The sequence below is a fragment of the Euprymna scolopes genome, chromosome 23 (assembly GCF_053919585.1).
Source record: "Euprymna scolopes isolate OS-2025 chromosome 23, ASM5391958v1, whole genome shotgun sequence".
Classification (NCBI taxonomy): Eukaryota; Metazoa; Mollusca; class Cephalopoda; order Sepiida; family Sepiolidae; genus Euprymna; species Euprymna scolopes.
In genome coordinates, this window is record NC_136504.1 from 44669276 (window position 1) to 44690394 (window position 21119).

The window sequence follows — 21119 nt, forward strand, 5'->3', positions numbered from 1 at the left end:
CATCCCTATCAACACATAGGAAGAAGTTGAATGAACAATACGAGTTGAGATGCACGATGCACGCGGATAAACTCAAAACTTGGAAGTTTCGTTGACAGCCGGCAACCACGAATGAATACACAACAAACGCCCGTACAGACAATGTACACACACTACCGCAGACGCACTTGCGAAGACAACAGTAACCAGACCCCGTTCAACAAGAACGAACGCGCGACTAGCGCCCGTCCAAACGATGCACACATTACCGCAGAATCACATGCGAAGATACCGTCAACTGGGCACACACACGACACCGTCAACACGAAACAAAAATGTTCCTTCCAAACGAACGATTCACTTCTCTGTCCAAGCAACTCTTTGCACATGTCAACACACAACAGAAACCAAACCAACAAATGTCAGCCAAAAAAAGAGTAAACGCATTTTCCACGCGTAAGTAAATACGTTTTTTACGAACACACTTCGTTTTTGACATTCCGTTCCTTTTGACGTTGTTTTTCAAACAACACCAACAGTAAAAAAAAAAAAAAAAAAAAAAAAAAAAAAAAATCAGGACAAAAAAAATCAACTGCCGAAAACTTTACTCACAAAAAAAAAAATATATATATATATATATATATATATATATATATATACACACATAAATATATATACACTGCATGTATTTTTTTTTCCTAGGAAGGGGAGTATTTGTACGAGCCTTTTTCAAGTCTCACACAAAACACACATTCATATTTCAAGCTGTCATATACATACGCGCACACAAACATACGCGCCCACGTCCACACATGAACACATATTCACGTTCGCGTACATACACTCACATTCACGTATATATACACACCACGCTTACGTATACACATGGACGACGTCACTTCCGCTTTCTAAGGAAATACACATGCGCAAAAGACACTCTGGAAACGAGTATAAAACATGGAGACAAGCTGTTTCTAACCCCTTTAGGACCAACTCTCAACGAGAGAGGTTGGGCTAACAAGCCGCCGCCGTTTCGGCGCACGCGCACGCGTACCTCACGCCCACTTCCTACTATGTATGGGGCACGAGCTAAAGACTGTATGTATACATTCTCACTCTTTCTCTCTCCATCTACTACTGGCCACTAAGAACACCTTCGTGTAGCTGACTACTAACTGATGACAACTCTAATATCCTCTTCTTTGTCTACACGCTGGACGACCATTCTCAATTTTCCTACAACATTTATTTCTCTTCCCACGCGCGAACAAACAATAGTGACCTGAACTTGAGATGAAAACACATTTCCTTTTCTTGCTACAACACCAGTCCTGCAACGAACATTGTTTACATACGCGCGGACATGTTATAACTAAAATGTTCATTCTTTTCAATAGCAAATAAACGACGTTTATCTTATCCATTAATTGAGTCTTTGTTTCCTTCAATTCCCATTCGTTTCATTATTCTTTTGTAACGGGATTGGGGTATTTATATATCTTAGTCCCCTACAGGCCCGTGGCGCAGTGGTTAGAGTACTTGGAAAAATTGATTGTAAAAATGATATCTTCTTGAAGGTTCAATCCTCAATGTGAGCGACCGAAAAATACAATTGCAAATTACTTCAGACGACTTCTATCCAGTTATGGTTGACTGAACGAGAGAATGCTACCCCCTTGCAGTAAATAAAGAGTTCCATTAGAAATTCGTCCAAATAGAAATTCCCGAGTTCGACAGAAACAGTCTTGAGTTCAACAAGATATACCTGAAGAAGGCAGGAGGTTACATTGACCGGAGCATTGTGAGAATAACACTCAAGATGAAAAAAAAAATTCCAAATACGAATTGTTCTCCCTTATTCATTAGCTTAAACTGTCCCTCTGAAATTGCTTAAAGATTTCTGACTGTGACATGCCAGTGGAGATTCCATTATCAACAATCAGTCCAGCAGAAACTGGGCCATTTTGGTAGCCCTTTATCTGTCGGGTTGAAGTACTTGTTTTGGGTAGTCCTAGAATGTCCACTCTCCCAAGCCTTGTTTCCACATTTTTGGAAAGAGTAAGTTTGTTTACTGCCTGAAGCGCCCCGACCGGGGAATACTGACGGAGCTGTGCAAGCAATTCTTAATAGGCCAATGTGTCTTACTCTAGGTGCGCTAGCATAATTCTCCCCACATACTGGCAGGCCATATCTTTCTGGAGTGGGAAGGAAGTAAATATTAGCACCAAACGAACCGACTTTGGACACGCCTTCTTAGAAAGACGCAAAGAAAAATAATAAATAAATGAATAGCAATAAAAATATTTAAATGAATTAAAAAAAAAAAAATTTAAACATATTTTTAATATAGCAAACTAATCAAGATAGTAAAAGCGTTACCCAGTTAAGAGAAGCAATTCATAAATTAAAAAGATGCGGAATAAAAGTTACATAGAACTTCCTCTCATCTTCATCCTTATTGATCTGATTATTTAATAAAGTTCTATGTTCTTTTTATTCCTCAAGTTTTAATATATATATCTTTCACTCTTATTCACTTCAAGCAAGTATATTGCCACGTGGACGTAAGCGGCTGCTATTTGAGGGTGTTTGGTAAAAAGGCAACAGAAAAAAATGGCAAAAGTGGATAAATAAGAAAATAAAAAAGGGTAACGGAAATTTAGCAAAAAAAAAAAAAAAAAAAAAAGAAAAAAGACATTCCAATTATAAAAATAAACGTTTATTTGATTATTTGTAAAAAAAAAATAAACACTTCCAATTAAAACATGGGGAAGCAGTGCTTAGCTTCTCTTTAAAACAATAGGAGTAGAAACCTCCCCTCCCCTCATCCCTAGATCTTTATAATTGTGAAGAGAACAAGGATCTTTGGGAGATTTGGTGCCACCCAAACTCCAGTGAAGGCCAATGCTCATTGGCAGCGAGAAATCAATGGTAAACGGCTATTGTAATAGCACAAATTCATTTGCAAAGATTATCAGAAGAGGAGGAAAGCACTAAAAATCTGGGGAAATTTGTTGCCATCCTAACTACAGGGAACACCACCGGTTGTTGTCGGTGAGCAATTTCTAATAATGACCTGTGTGAGAACACTTAGTAAATCTAAATAAATGCTAAGTGAATTTAAATAAGAAAAAAAAAAAATAAAGAGAATTGAAGTTGCAACAAATCTAAAACTACACCTTGAAAAAAACAAAAAAAAAAAAACATACTGTGATTGCACCAATCTCGACTGATATCACACTAATGATTGTGACGTGTCAAGGAGGATATAACTATGCACACTATGTAATTCTCAAGTGGTCCTGCTGTGTGAGCAACCCTCAAATAGCAGGATATATATGCATTTCATATCTATACATCTATAATATAAATCTCACCTGTCTGTTCAAATGTATGTATGTATGTTTGTATATCTCCCAAAAACTTTCGACAGAGGCGACGGATTTTAACGAGGTCAGTATTATTTTGAAGCTGAACCCTCTGGATGACAAATATCGAAAAATTGGCCAAAATCATTAATTTCTTCGCTTTCAACTGGCCACTTTTCTACAGGAAGGGGTCACTTTTTTTTTGTCGCCACTATTTTTGAAAGTCATCGCTTCTTTTTGATTGTCTAGCCTTAATTTAAACCTATGTCGCTTCTGGTGTGGTGATGGGCGCAAAAGCTAATGCATCACGGTTTTTTTTTTTTTTTTTTCACTTTCTTGTCCGCCGTCGTGGTACAGGTTTGAGTCTATTTGCCTACTACCACTTTTTTTTTTTTCTCAACACACACCTCCAAACACCCGGGCAACACCGGACACCCAGGCTAGTAATCTATAGGATATGAATTCAACAGAACTGATTCAATGTTCTGCGTTCATATTTATTTACCTTATCCTGCATACCATGTTCAGATAAAAAGCGATTTTACTATGCATGACAAATTAAGGTATGACCACTGGCTGTTGTTAATTCTATATTCAAATAATCTCGGCAGAAAAACTATAAAATGGATTTAGTCACAAAATATATCACATGAAATCGAATTTATATTTGGAAAAACACAAAAATATTTAAAATAAAAAATAATTTATATTTGGAAAAACAAAAATATTTAAAAAAAAAAAAAAAAAAAAAAAAATTAGTTTATATTTGGAAAAACAAAAATATTTTTTTAAAATTAGTTTATATTTAGAAAAATATAAAAAAATATTTAAAAAATAAAAAAATTAGTTTATATTTGGAAAAACTCAAAAAAAAAAAAAAAAAAAAAACCTATTTTTTAAGCACAATTACAAATCTGCAAAAATAATGCGCCTAAATTGAATGAACAGATAATAAGCAGGAACCAGTTGTCGTGCCTGTTGTGCGCATGACAGGATACGACAACTGGCTCCTGTCTATTGTTTATTCTTCCAATTTAGGCACATCATTCGAGCAATCTGATGTCAGACAACCAGACACGACTGTTGGTTGAATCTGATTCTATATTCAAGTAATCTCAGCACATAAACCATAAAACGGATTTACTCATGATATTCAATCATAAAAAAAAATCATATGAAATCCAAAGTTTATTGTTGGCAAAACGTCAAAAGATATTTGCAACAAATAAACTTTCCATGTTTATTTTTTAATCCTGAAAAATGAAATTTTTTTAACACAATAAAAAATATTCAAAAAAATTCCTAAATTAAATGAATAGAAAATGAGCAGGAGTCAATTGTCATGCCTTTTAATGTCTTAATTTGTTGTGCACAAATAAAACCTGAACAAAAAGAAATTAAAAGCATTGTCTAATATATGGTTGGTTGGCCGATTTGTCTTATGGCATATCAAGATTTTTCAGGTTATTTAAAGCCAAATGCAGTCATTTTAATTGCTTCAAGTTATTTATGTCTTTAAATATTTATTTATAGTTTGGTTTTTTTTTTTTTTAAAGGAAAATCGTTGTTTTTTTTTGTTGTTTTTTGTTTGTTTGCTTTTTTGTTGTTTTTTTTTGCTTTAGACCTTGCAGAACTTGATTAGGTTTTGCAAATAGAAAGGAAAAAAGAATAACATCAATGTTTGGTATAGTTTTGGTGAGGAAGTCAATATCCTCGGGCAGCCTGATCTGGTGGCACCAGTTCTAATATACATCTTGCTACTTACCACAGTTGAATCCAAGTATGACTCTGCCAACAATGATCATCTCAAAGGAGGAGCCCATTTTGCTGAAGCCAATCAATAAACTCCCAACGATGCCGATTGCATTATTTAATATCATCCCTCTCTTCCTGCAAATTGTCATAAAAAGAAAGAAAAGTTAAAAGTAATCAGTAAGCAAAGAATTAGAAGCTCCAAGAATTATTAAATTTTCTTTGTTTTGTTGTTTGTTTTATATATATATATATATATATATATATACACTTGTGCCCGATATTATTCATACCCCCCCCCCCTTGAAAATTGAGTTTATTAGGTGTAACTTTGTAAAAATTTATTGTTTACGTCCATATTGATACATATTCTTAATAAACCTCTTCTGATCATTTTCGTCATTTTAAAATCTCGGGATACTTGTAATAAAAAAAATATACAGCTATTTATAAAATCTGCAATGTTCAAAAATAATCATACCCCCTTATTTTTTCAGTATTAATCCAGTTTCTGACTGTTTGTTTCCTGTTTGATTCTTATTTTGAATGCTTTTATACAACCTTTGATTAATTTCATTTCGTTTTTTGCATTTTTCAGAAATTAAAATGATATCAACTGAAAACAAATAAAAGAATAAAACTTATTAGAATGGGGAAGAAAAAAGAGCTTAGCAATGATCTTAGGACTAAAATTCTGAATTCACATAAGGATGGTTTAGGTTACAAGTCAATTTCCAAGAAATTTGAGATCCCTACAGCAACAGTACAGAGCATCATCAAAAAATTCCAGAGCCACCACACAACAAACAACTTGATTGGTAGAGGAAGGAAAAGGAAACTGTCTGCTAGAGCCACCAGGAATATTGTAAGAAGTGTTAATGCAAATCCAACCACCACTACTAAGGACATTTTAGAAAATCTGGAGTATTCTGGCATAAAAATATCAAGGCAAACATTGCAAAGGACTCTGCATGAAAATGGTCTGAAAGGAAGAAGACCAAGAAGGACCCCATTGCACACCGGAAAACACCTTGCAGCACGTCTAAAGTTTGCTAGGACCCATGTGAATTCTCCAGAGTCCGTTTTCTCAAGTATTTTGTGGACTGACGAAACAAAAATTGAATTGTTTGGCCATATGGATGCTTCTTACGTTTGGAGGAAGAAAGGAGAAGTTTACAACCCAAAGAACACCGTACCCACGGTGAAACATGGTGGTGGTAGCCTAATGTTTTGGGGCTCCTTTTCGGCTAGTGGTCCAGGTAGTTTGGTCAAGATAGATGGAACCATGAAGAAGGAGCAATATTTCGAGATACTCCAGAAAAACATTAGACAGGATGCGGAGAAGCTCCATTTAGGACCAAACTGGGTCCTTCAGCAGGATAATGATCCAAAACATACTGCCAAAATAGTCAAGAAACGGTTTGAGGATAATCAAATTAATGTTTTGGAATGGCCTAGCCAGAGTCCCGACCTGAACCCTATCGAAAACCTCTGGCACATATTGAAAACTGAGGTTAAAAAGCGGAAACCCAGAAATTTGAGGGGTTTGGAGAACTACTGCATTGAAGAATGGTCAAAAATCAGTGTTGATGTTTGTAAAAATCTTGTTGATAAATATCCAAAACGGTTACAAGCAGTTATTAAGAATAAAGGGCATGCTATTGACTATTAGTAAGAGAGGTATGAATAATTTTGAACTAGTGCCATTATTGTTTTTCTTTGTATAATGTTTCAAACTTGCATAATTTATTTATTTGTTGAGTTTAAATTAAATGCTTATGCTTGATTTATTGTTTGAAATCCGTTTAATATTGTCTACCTTCTGGTTTGAGCAATATTCTTATAGAAATCTCAAAGATCCGAGGGGTATGAATAATATCGGGCACAAGTGTATATATATATATATATATATATATATATATATATATATATATATATATATATATATATATATATATATATATACTAAGGAGTCGTCAGGTTCCATAATCTCTCACTGTTTTTTTTTTTTTGTTTTTTAACTCACCTCCTCCCAAAAACAAGGCATATCAAGACTTGGATGTAAGGGGTTACTAATTGGGACCATGCCCATAAAAGATTAAGATGTTGGTTTATATTACATTCGAACTTCTGCATATAAGTACCGTTAAGCAAAGAATTAGAAGCTCCAAGAATTACTAAATTTTCTTTGCTTTTTCTATATACTAATGCGTCGTCAGTTACTATTTCCTTGCTACTTTATATCAATAACATGGGAAGCGGCGGTGATTTCGTGGTTAACGACACTAACTGACAACTTGGGTGTCTCAAGTTCGAATCCAGTTCATTCCACAAAAATTACTTTCACTTCCATCTATAAGTCCCTCAACCTTCTGGGTCGTGGGGGTGCTGCATTATTTCAGAGAGCAGGTCTTGGACAAGAATAACCTGGCGGTGCCCATTTCTCTACAGGTTCCGAGAATATACAACACTTAGTATTACCAAATGGTCACTCATTTTTATATTGACCAGGCTCAATGTTGCTTAACTTCAGTGATCTAAGGAAAACTTGATTGAAAGATATTACAAAGAACATGCCACCACCTTCTAACTTCTACCGGTGTTTCAATTGTATCTCAATAAAAACTAAAGGATAAAGAAATTATTTATCCTGGACAATACTGCATTCAAACATATCTTCTCTATCTAGGAGCCAGAGCACCACTAAATCAAGTTAACTGTTGGGTAATTATGTGCTTTATCTGGAATATTAAAGACTTATAAAATAGAGGCAGTTTCCAGAGTACTACTAAAACCAAGTCCGTCCTCCTTTTGAAGAGATTTTGTTTGGTTTATCACATTTGGGTTACTACATACTCTATCCAGGATACTGAGCACTTTGGATTATGGATCCGAGCAACACTAACAAATGGACAAAAAAGTTCTTTATCCCGGGTGTTTAAACACACATGAAATTAAGGAGGACGCCAGAACAATAGTAGAAGAGAAAACTAATGTTTAAATTTTAAACTGTAAACATGTTTTAAAGAGGCCTTCGGAGCATTACTAAAACAAAGTTCTTGCCATAGAAAAGAACACTAATTCTAAAAACTAATCTGTTAAAAAAAATGTTGCCGTCTACATTGAAGTAATTGAAACAGCTGCAGTGGCCTGGGTACAAAGACTGTATTAATAGGATGGGCATTGGTAATTTACTTGGAAAGCTCAGGTCACCCACTAATTTATTATGCCGCTTTGAGCAACTCTTATTTTAATCAATAATCTTATGTAAATTTTAAAAGAAAAGAAACTACATAGAATGGTTGGCCTCATTCAGCCTTGAGAAACACTGAATACCCTTTTCAAATGTTGCCAGTTTTGCATTTTTTTTTTCACACTAGATTGGAATCTAGCTAATAATTTTTTTATCTAGTTGCTAGTGTTTTTTTTTTTGTTTATTTTTTCTGTAAAATAAAAGTGAGGACACATAATCTAAACCGGATATGTTATATAATTGTGTGTGTATATTACGTTGGTTGGTTGTTTTTGTTTTACGGCATATCAACCCTTTCCAGGTTATTTAATGCCGAATCCAAAGATTTTGAACAAAATTTTTTTAATAGAATATTTGTTGTTTTCAAGTCGGTTTCTATTTAACCCATAGTTGGGACCCTAAAAAGGTATTACCACTCCGGGTCAGAGCGGACCTGGGAACAATGGCAATTAAAGGGTGGCTCCACACTCCCCAAAGCCCGCAAGCTGGGGCCTCACCACTGGATATAGTTTAAGGTAATATCCAGGACCTGTATATTACGTGTTTATCTAAATAACGTATAATGTTCATACTTAACGAAGCGGGTTTCTATAAGTATTAAATTAAACGGTTCAAAAAGGGGGCAATTCATTTTAAATACGGTTCTTAAACAACGAGACGAATAAACATCCTTGTTCGTCTGGCACACCAAATAAGGTCGATATACCTTTTTGTATAGTTCTTTTTCTCGGCGGTTGTTTTTGTCATGAAGTCTTGCAATTACCTCCATAATAAATAGTTATATTTTTATGTGGGCGTTATTCGTTTTTATGGATGATCCATTTTCTCAGAGTCGACATGCTGTATCTCAACATTTTTTCTGGCGTGTCCACTAGAATGCGTTCATGAACTTCTCTATCCCTTCTCTCCAACTGATTAGCTCAAATCGTCCATGCAAGCTAAATCCTTGTTTACTTAACCAACCAAATTCCAATCTACTTTAAAATTCCTAAATTAATTATGTTTATATTATTTGCCGGAGTTAAAATTCTTAACTAAACATTCCAACACAACCACAGATGATTGTTTTTCTATTGAATATTCGTTTGCATTAACAATTGTATGGCCGTGCTTTGCAAGGTCCTTGACGTTGCCCAGTGCCGTGCTTAGGACCCCTCCCCCCGCAGAGTGCGCTCTGTGGCCTCTACTCTGACACATTGAGTTCTGAAGAAAGTTTTTAATTAGTTTCAATTTAGAGAAACGCCATTCACAGGATGCCACTGTAACTAGCAATATGGTTACAAGTTTGATTGCAACAGTTGGGTTGGGATATGCATCGATAAGTGTGTGTTTCATTATATAATGTATAAATTTAATAGCGGGAAAATGTAATGCACTTCTTATTGTCCGTGAGGTTGATGAAATTGATAATTTATCTTTCAAGTTTCTCAGTCAATATCGCCTTCTCCAACACCCTTTGCCAAAGCAGCACAGCAGGACGGCAACATGTCAGGTTATTACAGATTTTATGTTAGTTGCGCCACACAAAAACTCGTACTTTGATTTAAAACCATTCATATTTTTAAACCGTTCCTGAAGACTTTGTGAAATGGTACCTATGAGTGGATTGAAGAATTCTCAGCAACACACTTCTTCATCTGTCAGATGATCTGACTCATCTGCTTCCCGGGGCCTTACGCCCACCAGGTAGCCTGCGCCCCCTACCCCGAAATTGCAGAGTCTGCGGGGGGGGCACTAAGCACGACCCTGGCGTTGTCCCGGCACACTAACATAATACTACATTTTGACATCAACTGAAACGTACCAGTTGTATCCAAGAGCAATCTTGAACTGTTTGAAGCTGATGAAGAGGATTTTCTTACTCGCTTCATCACTATTAATGAAGGCTTGGTTCATCACTACTAACTGGAAACCAAAGAGCAATCAAAGTCAGAGAAGCACACGTCATCTCTGGCCCCAAAGAAGGTTAAGGACATTCTTTAGCTGGTAAGATCATGGCCTCTGTTTTCTAGAATTCTCAGAGTGTCATACTGATTGAATCCTTAAGAAGGACCATACAGTAACTGAACAGCATTAATCTGGATAGGCGAGGTATTCAAAGAAAACAGGTCAGTAATCCTCCTCCACCAAGATAATGCACCAGTCTACACTTCAGTGATTGCCATGGCAACAATTCTCGATTCTGGATTCGAATTTGTTCCCTATACACCTTATTCGCCAGAACTAGTTCCCTCCAACTTCTATCTTCACCCCCCCCCAAAAAAAACTGTCTGTTGACATGTTGCTAGTGATGATGATGTCATAGCTACAGTTGAGAAGTTTCTTGTGTACCAAACAAGAGTTCTTCAACACCATTTTTGCAACGTGGGAACAACATTGAACACCCATGAGAGGAACTTTCTTTTCATGGAAATCGCTCTAGACAAGACACAAAGCCACATAATGTAAGAAGCTAAAAAGAAAATACTACTACTTAAAGATCAAAAACTTGCCAACGATCAGTGTAAGATGAAATAAATTCTGACCCAGAAAACAGCTATTTCTCCTTCTTTGTCAGAAACACCGATCACGGAATATGAGGATTAAAGAATAAAATAAATTATCAAAAATCGCTTATTCTTTTTAAGTTTTTTTCTGACACTTAAAACTGTTCATACACCTCTCGTATTTAATCCTGTTCATATACCTCTCGTATTTAATCCACAGACGAAATTCTGGGAGTGAACCTGAGAATAATAGTAAATAAGGGACGATTCCACTATTTTCAAAGTTCCCAATTTGGGGCCTCATGTTATTCTAAGAGTTTATGGTTTGCTTACATTCGGCAACACATCATGTTCTGGTGATATCATGTATAGTGTAATGCTAAATGCGTTCTTTAAAGTTGCTGACAATCCATCATAATATCTTTAGGAAATATAACAGTTTTGGTTGCAGACAAACACTAAATCCTCCATATCTATTAGCTTAGAAAGAAAGTTCATTTTTCAAGGTTAAGGTCAAAGGTCAAGTTCATAGCCTATATATATATATATATATATATACTCTCTTACAACCCACACCACTAGTCCGATCATGACCAAACCTGACATGATGAGTGTCTTCGACCTAGGAATGGTGCACACTATTTTTCAAGGTCAAGGTCGGGACTTTGCTGTATGCTTGGGTACCCGATTTGTGGATACCCGAATATACAGCAAAGTCACACGCAAAGCGCGGGTATCTTTTCTAGTTAGGTACAATATAATAATTATCTATTTTCTGAGGGGGGGGTCAATTGGGTCAGGTTTACGTCATTGGAGATCGGTTTTCAATGTTATGTACTAATTTTATAAAGTAAATTCCAACTTATTTCTTGACCAATCTATTATATAAAAGAGAGTTATCTGTGTGTGTTCAGTTAAAGAGGAATGGGCTGGGAGGAGGAGGAGGAGAAAGGTGATTGAAAAAAGGGAGAGGTAAAAAAAAATGGAGGAAGAGTAGATGGTGAGAGAAATGGATGTTTTAATAAAAATAGGTTACAATTTTATATATAATAAAACAATAAACCACTATAATCAGCTAATGTACTCCCTAACTTTCGGCGCAGCACTGCCGAAAGTGGTGACAAGGCAAATCAGCTGTTCTCTCGCTTTTATTGTTCTTTAGTATTTCTATTGTGAAACGATTTATTAAAATAAATATAAACAAAAGGACATTATCAAAAAGTATAAAATAAAAATTGACACAATTATACAGATAAAAATAATACAATTAGTCTTTATTAAATAGTTCATTACTTAAAAATATTTTAAGTTTTTTCAATGAGTCTTTAAAAGAGAAAAAATAATTTCAATAATTCTTAATTAAAATAAGACCGAATAAAAATGTCCAATGATTATTAAAAAAAAAAAAAAAAAAAAAAAAAAAACGACCGGAAAAACGCAATAAAAAAAAGAATAGATGCAGAGGGGAGATATAGGCGCAAGAGAAAAAAGCAAAGGAACTAATTTGCTTTGTCACCGCTTCCGGTAGCACTATGTTGAAAGTATGTTAGCTGATTATAAACTCAATTAAAAAAAAAGAGCACTCACCGGCCAAAAAAGTCGGCCCATGCCCCAGCACTGAGTCCTCCAATCATGCCTCCAATAGCGAAGATGGCTACAATTAACGACCAGTAACTTCTTAAGTGGCTGGGATTGATTGGAGATCCGGACCTTTGGAGAACAGTTTCATTTATAAAGCTTTCAACAATCTAAAAAGGGAGGGAAAAAAAGAATTTTAAATTCACATTTGTAATATTTTGTTAATTCAGCATTAGAAAGATAACGAAGCCGATTTCTTATTATTTTGATAATTAAAAAGAATAGGAAGAATGAGAAGATAAATTAAAAAAGAATTAGAAAAAGAATAGGAGGTAAAAAAAAAAAAAAAGACAAGGAGACGAAGAAAAATAACAAAGGAGAAAAATGAGAAGAAAAGAAAAGGGAAAGAAAAAGACGAAAAAGAAAAAAAAGGAAAAGAACAATAAAAACAACAACTAAAACAAAAATAAAGAAAGAAAAGAATAAGAAAAACGAAAAGAGACACGAAAAGAAAAATAATAAACTAATAAAAAGAAGAACAAAGAACAATAAAAAAGAAAAAGAGAAAATAAAGAAAAAAGGTGAAACCAAAAGAATGAAAAAAAAAAATAAAACATATATAGAAGGGGTTAGGGTTACTTTTCAGACGTTTATATACAGGCTTGCCTTTTTTCTGTTGTTCTTGGCCTTCGGGTCGGGATCAAATTTGTTTTTACACGTCAATAAAAAATGTTTTAAAAATTGGGAGTTACTAGGACGTCCCCCAATATGAAAGGGTGAAAGAAGATACTAGCTGGGAGAAACTTTTGACTTTGTTTAGTTCTGGAGTGACAAGGATGACCAACGACCCCCAAAATCCCCCCTTTTGAGTTGGCCATGTGCCTAAGTTTTTTGTTCATCGTTGATTTTGACTGTATTTTTTAACATGAATAAAAGATTTAATATCTCAAAGTGTAGTATCTGTTCTGGCAGATACTGCAAGCAAAGACCATATGTGGGGGCGACCCCATATATAAGACCTTGGTCAATGTAGGGGCAACCCTTCATACTAATTGTCACTATCCAGCTCCCCTACTCCCCGGGGAGCTGGTCCCCATTTTCCCTTCACTCCTCACATTAAAAATCGGCCTTGTGCCTAATTTGCTCGGTAGGGGAGCAAATAAATACCATCTGTTCCGGCAGATACTGCAAGCTATGACTAGCTATGACTAGCAAAGACCAGATGTGGGGGCAACCCCACATGCTTGACCTTTAACCAGCTCCCATTTCCCTCCTCTCGGGAGCTGGTCCCCTTTTTCCCTTCCCCCTCCCTTCACTCCTCACATTAAAAATTGGCCTTGTGCCTAATTTGCTCGGTGGGGGAGCAAATAAATACCATCTGTTCCGGCAGATGCTGCAAAGCTATGACTAGCAAAGACCATATGTGGGGGTAACCCCACATATCTAAACTTGGTCACTGAAGGGGCAACCCTTCATACCAACAGTTTCTAATCCAGCTCCCATTTCCCACCTCTCGGGAGCTGGTACCCCCTTTCCCTCCCCCCTTCCTTCGATCTCCACATTAAAAAACGGCATTGTGCCTAATTTTCTACGTGGGGAAGTAAATAAATACAAAGTGTAGTATCTGTTCTGGCAGATACTGCAAGCAAAGACCATATGTGAGGGTAACTCTACATATCAGACCTTGGTCAATGTAGGAGCAACCCTTCATACCAACAGTTACTATCCAGCTCCCATTTCCCACCTCTCGGGAGCTGGTCCCCCTTTTCCCTCCCTCTCTCAACATTAAAAAACGACCTTGTGTCTAATTTGCTCAGTGGGGAAGCAAATAAATACATACTGCAAGCAAAGACCATATGTAGGGGCAACCCCACATATAAGACCTTGGTTAATGTAGGGGTAGGTGTATCAGAATTTTTGTAGGAATTTTTGACACCCCTAACACGAAACTGCGAATAAAATATAAAAATCTCGTAATTTCTCTGTTAAAAGTGGGTTATTTATTTTCTTTATGGATTATACTTCCAAAATAAACTATTACAGTTGTTTTAAAAGTAATAGAAATATATATATTTTTTTTAAAACTGTAATGAATTTTCCGAATTCAATATTTTTCAATTTTTAAACTTTAAAAATCTATCAAAATTTTTCTATTGATTCTATTTTTACGATATTTTCAGGGTCGATGTGAAATTTTATGTTCTTTCCAATAAACCGAATATAATATTTTAGACAAACGTTTTTTTTTAAATTCACGCCCCCCCCCCCCATTTGTGTAAGTGTCACACATTTTCAAGTTTCTCTTAAAAAGTAAATAATTAATTTATGTTTAATAGTTTTATATATCACAAATTGAAGAGAAAAGGTCAATAAATAATATATTCAAATTTAAAACAAACAAAAAAATCCGTTTTTTAGAAATTTACCTGTAAAGTCCGAAGTTTAAAACCTTTTTAAAAAAAAAAAACACATTGTTTTTTTTTTTTTTTTTTTTTTTTAATAAAACCTTGGTCCTTGCTCCTTTAATTAAAAAAAAATTAGGGGTTGAATTACATTTTTCGAGGAGTTATAAGCTTGGAAAGATGGGGTGGAATTATTCACTATTTTCACGAAATTTCACGAAATTTCTGATACACCTAATGTAGGGGTAACCCTTCATACCAATTGTCACTATCCAGCTCCCCTAGTCCCCGGGGAGTTGGTCCCCATTTCCCCTTCACACCTCACATTAAAAATCGGCCTTGTGCCTAATTTGCTCGGTGAGCGAGCAAATGAATATCTTGGCCTTTGGACCGGGATCAAAGTGTAGTATCTGTTCTGCAGATTGGTATTGAATAATTGCAAATCATTTATCTCCACCTCTACAAACAATTTATTGAATTCATCAACAGGAGGTCACAGGTTGTGTAGTTTTGTAGTTAACTATTTAGGGATGTGATTTATACTATAAATGAGTGCGGTAATGAAACCTATTAATTTAATTTATTGCGGACTATTATTCTCATCTTTATTGGTTGTTGTTTCACGACGTTTCGGCCAACTATTCCTCTGGCCTTCGTTAGGTTGTAACCGCGACGGATAGGAACTTCGAATCTCCTAACTGCATTCTCAGCAATCACTGCCATCCGTAGTTGTCGTCTCACCTCTGGCCGGCTCTGGGTAGGATTGAAACCGCTATCTTCAGACAATGCTCATCTGGAACTGTAGAGATTCAACGTCTATCAACTGCGCCACGGGCCCCGAAGGACAATAGTTGGCCGAAACGTCGTGAAACAACAACCAATAAAGATGAGAATAATAGTCCGCAATAAAATAAATTAATATGAATAATACTCATCTCAATAATGAATTCCAATTAAAATAATATGTAATGAAACCTTGCAATAAAACAGGTGTTTATTGGGCAGTTCTGGAGAAGAAAAAAAATAAGTAAAAACATGTAAAAAAAATAAACAGGCTAGTTTTAACTTCAAACCATATAGGCAGTTCAAAAATAAATAAAATAACAGGAGAATTCTCACTTTAGACTGCATATCGAATAATCATTGAGATTATCAACACATACAAGGCTTTATAAAATTGAGCGTTTCAAATGGAGAGATAAAACGGGGGAGGGGGATCATTGTCTTTCAAAATACCAAAATGAGAAAAATGTGTTAACGGCTCGTATTAGAATAAACGATCTTTTAGAAAAGACTCAACTTTCACACATTCTCTGTAGTTACTGGAAAGTGTTACGTATTCACGTGTCATGTCGTAATTAGTATAAATTCCAAAAAAATACGAAAAATGATCCAGTAGAAAAATATTTACAAGTACAATAAGTGTTATCTATATATTAATACGATAGAATTTATCAAACTATCGGGTTTTATTGTTTGTTTTAAAGCGGGAGAGTTGTGCGACCAATTCCATATGACAAACAAGGGAGATAACCTTAGACTTAAATTGACTTAAATTAAAGTCCACCATTTTTAAACGCACAATATAAAAAAGGTAATTGTGACTGATTTTTTGTTAAAAATGCATCTGGCACATCTACTGAATGATTTTTCGTCAGTTTTGGAATTTGTACTAATTTCGACATGACACGTAAGTACGTAATAATGTTTTCACAGCAAATTCTTTGTTTTAAAACACCAATCTACACAAGTACAACGAAATGTTAGGTACAGCGTGAAAAAAAAAATAATGACTTATTTCCACTGCACTTTGCCTGTCAGTGGGCCACATCAAATTCAAATTATCGAAACTTAAATGGTTCTTCTTTGTTATTGTACCGAAATTCGAAAACTGAAATATTGAATTTCAAGTTAAACCAGTGGTATTTACTGAATTGTGTCGCAATAATGAAAATATCCAAAAATTACGAAAAAAACGATAAGAAAATTAATTATGAATGAAAAAAAAAATTTAAAGTGTCTATATGAATTATGTTAATTTATATTATTATACTTGAAATCTTTTTTCTATTGTAATTATCATAATTTTGTATTCACCCCAGCCAGGCATATTGCCACTCAGAGGTGAGGATCTACTACGAATTAGGGGCCAAATTCACAGGAGCATCTTAATTAGGGTAGGTAGACATTTGCTCATATTACATTTAAATTTTTGCATGTTGATACAGTCAGAGAAACGGAAATGTATGGAGGGAATTTCAAAGCAAGCAGTTCGACGAAATAAGCTATTAGAGTAGAAAGCTTTCCGGCGTCTAGGGAATACAAATTTCTCCCCCAATTTTTGAGTAGCCTTGTGCCTAATTTTTTGTTTTTATTGTCTTGTTTTTGTAACTTCTTGTGAAAAATAAAAAAAATATATAACTCTTAAGCTTAAATTTCATTTTATTGGCTCCAACCACATGGTTTTACTTTAGCGGGGGGAGGACGGGAGGGTTCAATGACCGAGGTGTGGCGAACATAATTTGAAGTACATCACGTGACATTTTTGCTTTTTCATTAAATATGCCGGTTTTAAAAGAAAAAAAAAATTCTTTTTTTAGAGGTTTTGTGCTGGCTGTGGTTTGTATGTTTCGCCCACTAGTCAATAATTATTATAGGATTGAGATTACATGTCAATCCTATAGACTGTTCCATTTTTTTTTAATTTGCTAATAGCATAAATAACAAAATAGAAGAGTTAAAAAAAAAATTGAGTATAGCATCTTTATTTTATCCGGCATACAGTGAAGGGGTGTGATTTTGCTGCTGCTGCTCTGGTTGGTTGAGAGTGTTTCTGTCGAGGAGGCACAATTGCAGTAAGTTCGTCGGAGCACATTCCGCTGAAGTATTTGTAAAACAAGCACAGAGATGCAACATTGTGGTGATGGAATGGAAGCTGGACCTTGGTAGTAACTAATATACACATCTTTAAAAATTTCAGCAGAAGTCCACTGCTTTCAAAAGGGACATTACACTATGTATTTTCGTTTTTGAAATAGTTCCTTCCAGTTTCTTGTGTTACAAAATGTTCAAGGTCACTCAGTTCTTCCTCAAGAGATCCATTCCATATGGGACCCATACTCTGGGATCTTCGATAGCTTCATTCAATATTTATTCCCATCATTCCATTTATAATCGTGAAGGGCCAAGGCTCTCTATGGTAATGAAACCGTTTCTTTATTTCTATCCATTTCTTGGTTGTCAATAGCGAGATATGAACGTTTCTGTCGGTTTCCTGTTTGTGTGTTTTTTTTTGTTTTATTTTAATAAATAATTATGTAGAATTCATGAAGGAGTGAAAAAAAACAAAGCTCAAAATCTGAGATAATTCATATTCTTACCAAAAGTTAACACAGGAATTATCTCCATTACATTATAATCATTTTTAGGTTATTATTCAAAATTATCTCCGTTGTAACAGTCTTTTTTTCTGGAATAATTATTTTCAGAAAGAAATCTGATCGAATTACACTTTTTAGTGTAAAGAATATGCTGCAAGGATAAAAAAAGGAAGAAACTGCTAGTCAAAATCAAATATCGATTTGTCAGATCTATTTAGTTCTTACGTGTAAAATCTGACAAGCTGTATATATTGGATTTTACAAAATTTTGATAACCTTGAAGCTGATAAATCCTGCAAGAATATGATATGCATCATATTTGATATGAAAATAATTACTTACCGTTTGAGGAGAATTAATCACAGCAATGCTGTATCCAAATGTAAATGATCCCGAGGCAGCTGCGATAATTGCCAACATCAAACGGACTGTAATGGACTGGAATCAAATTCAAAAGAAGTCAGTAATATGGATATTAGTAATTACGTTTTCTACATATGTAATTTTGTGCATATAATACACACACACACACACACACACACACACACACACACACACACACACACACACACACGGATGGCTTATGAGAATTGACTTTTTGGTATTATTAATGTTAAATGTACCCCTCCTTAGGTAAATCATTGCTGTAAAATGATTTCACCTGCTGCTTAATAAACATTAATGCAAAGCTCTCTGTTTGTTTGTAAATAAACAAGCAGGTCGAGCACTGTAAAAACGGTGGACAAGTCTATGTAATGTATATATAAATGGACATTTGGTGAGGTCGATCCCATGGGCCAGAAGTTAGATCTGCCGACTATCAACTAGATAGTTGTAGGTTCAATCCCTTGCTAGGGACGGGTGCTACTCTAGCCGCACTGATGAGCTGTGATACAGTAAAACAGTACTGTATATGGATAACTAATATATATATATGTTAAACTTGCTCTCAGATAGCAGGATGAATCTGCAGTTCCTGCTGACTTTCGACAAGAACTGAAATACACAATCTGTGGTAGATTTCTATCCAAAGCTGACTTGGTGAACCACGTGAAGTTACACAAGGTTAGACAAGATCAACAATTTTATGAGGATGTGCTGCCACCCAGACCACCCACATATTGTTGTAATATCTGTGGACTGATCTGTAAATCTGCAAGCAGTTTGAACCAACACTCAAAGATGCATAATATAGTCCCTCTACAAGAACCAGCAAATACTGCCACATTTGTGAACTAGTATGCAAGAATGTAGTTGGGCAGAAGAGCCATCTATGTGCATATGGACGCCAGACATCAACCTGAAGATACGACAAGCTTCTATCAAGAAGTAGCAGTCACACACACACACATATATATATATATATGTATATGTGAAATTATATGGCAATTAAGATACACAGAATATTACACGTTTCATCCTTTTAAGGAATTGTCAAGCTAAAATTAAAAATGTTCTTTTTAGCCTTACGATTCTTTATGAGGCTGAAATGCGAAAGATTCTGTGCAGCTTAATTTAGCTTAGCTTAACTTATGCATTGAGCACTGTAGAAGTAAATACTGAAAACCGATACATAAAATATTTTATCTCTTAATTTATGTAGACACATGAAATGATATGTGTTATATATATATATATATATATGAGAGGCGTTGCAAAAGTAATGCCTCCTATTTTTTTTTTATTTCACCCATATGGATCAGAGAGGATTGCAAATTGCATTGTTATGATGACTGAACTTATACATTAATGACCTAAAAGTTTCATATCTCTGTTGGAGATATTGACGGTGTTAGACTAAGAAAGCAACACCCTGTCATGGACATGAATCAGAAGCAGAGATGCCTCATTGAACTCCTCCATGCAGAAAAAATTGAACCGATCAACTTTAGCCGGCGCCTGTTGAACGTTTGCAAAATTGCTGTAGTTTATCTCAGCACAGTTAGGAGATAGGTTCGTTGATATCAGAATGACGACAGAGATGTGGGTGACAAAGTGCACTTCGGACTTTGACTATTGAGGTATGAAAAGAGACTGATAAAAGTACATTGAGGATGGTGGTGACTATGTAGAAAAATTAATTCCCGAGAATAAGAGGTTGCTGAAACCACTTCCGTTTTGTAGCTCTTTAACGTTTTAATTTTTTAGTAAAAAATAAGATACCTTACTTTTGAACGACCCTCAGGTGTGTGTGTGTGTGTGTGTGTGTATTATATATATATATATATATATATATATATATATATATATATATATATATATATATATATCTCGTGCTAATTATGGAAATAATCCAACATCATTAAAAAGGAAAGGAAAACCAAAAATTGTTTATATTCATCAACATTTTCGCCTTTATTACAAGACTTTTTCAAGATGCCTGACTTGAAGAAAATATATAGAAGTCTATATTTGAAAATATGTGGTGCATCAGTGACTTGAAAACTATGATTTATTATTCTTTTCTAATGAAACATTGACGTTAGAAATAAAAATATTCGATGCGTTTATGACGTTAACAATGAATTACACATTTTGACTTTTAACTTCTATGTTTTGCTCGAAAAAAAAAAAAAAAAAATCTAAAACGTTATGTGTGTGTGTTATTTTTTTCGATACGTTTTTGAATGAATTCAATTATTTATACGTTTCTTTCCATAGGGTCCTGATTTCGAATCTCGCTAGATTCAACCACTCTGATGAATCGTAGACAACGAAACACGTGTCAGTGGATAATTATATTTTAAAAACATAAGTTTAAAAAATATGGACATTACACTATGCAGAATTTTCCGCCTTTCATTCTTGTGAACATTTCTCAGGCTATATATATTATTTTTAAAACTTATCTAGCTCTATTTCTGTATAGAGTACTGTCGAAATAAATATTGATAATCCCATCCATAGCCCTTGAGCCCCTG

The 21119-nt window shown here is 34.9% G+C and overlaps 1 protein-coding gene across 1 annotated transcript in view; it reads right to left on the reverse strand.

Annotated features, from left to right (window-relative positions):
• Positions 1-21119, reverse strand: part of LOC145245859 (solute carrier family 2, facilitated glucose transporter member 1-like) — a 195064-nt gene that overhangs the window by 31058 nt on the left and 142887 nt on the right. Inside the window, exons 3-5 of the mRNA XM_080107567.1 lie at positions 18541-18636; positions 12426-12586; positions 5113-5237 (exon numbers count right to left, since the gene is read on the reverse strand). Of these exons, the coding sequence (XP_079963693.1) occupies positions 5113-5237; positions 12426-12586; positions 18541-18636 (382 nt within the window). The remainder of the gene's footprint in view (positions 1-5112; positions 5238-12425; positions 12587-18540; positions 18637-21119) is intronic.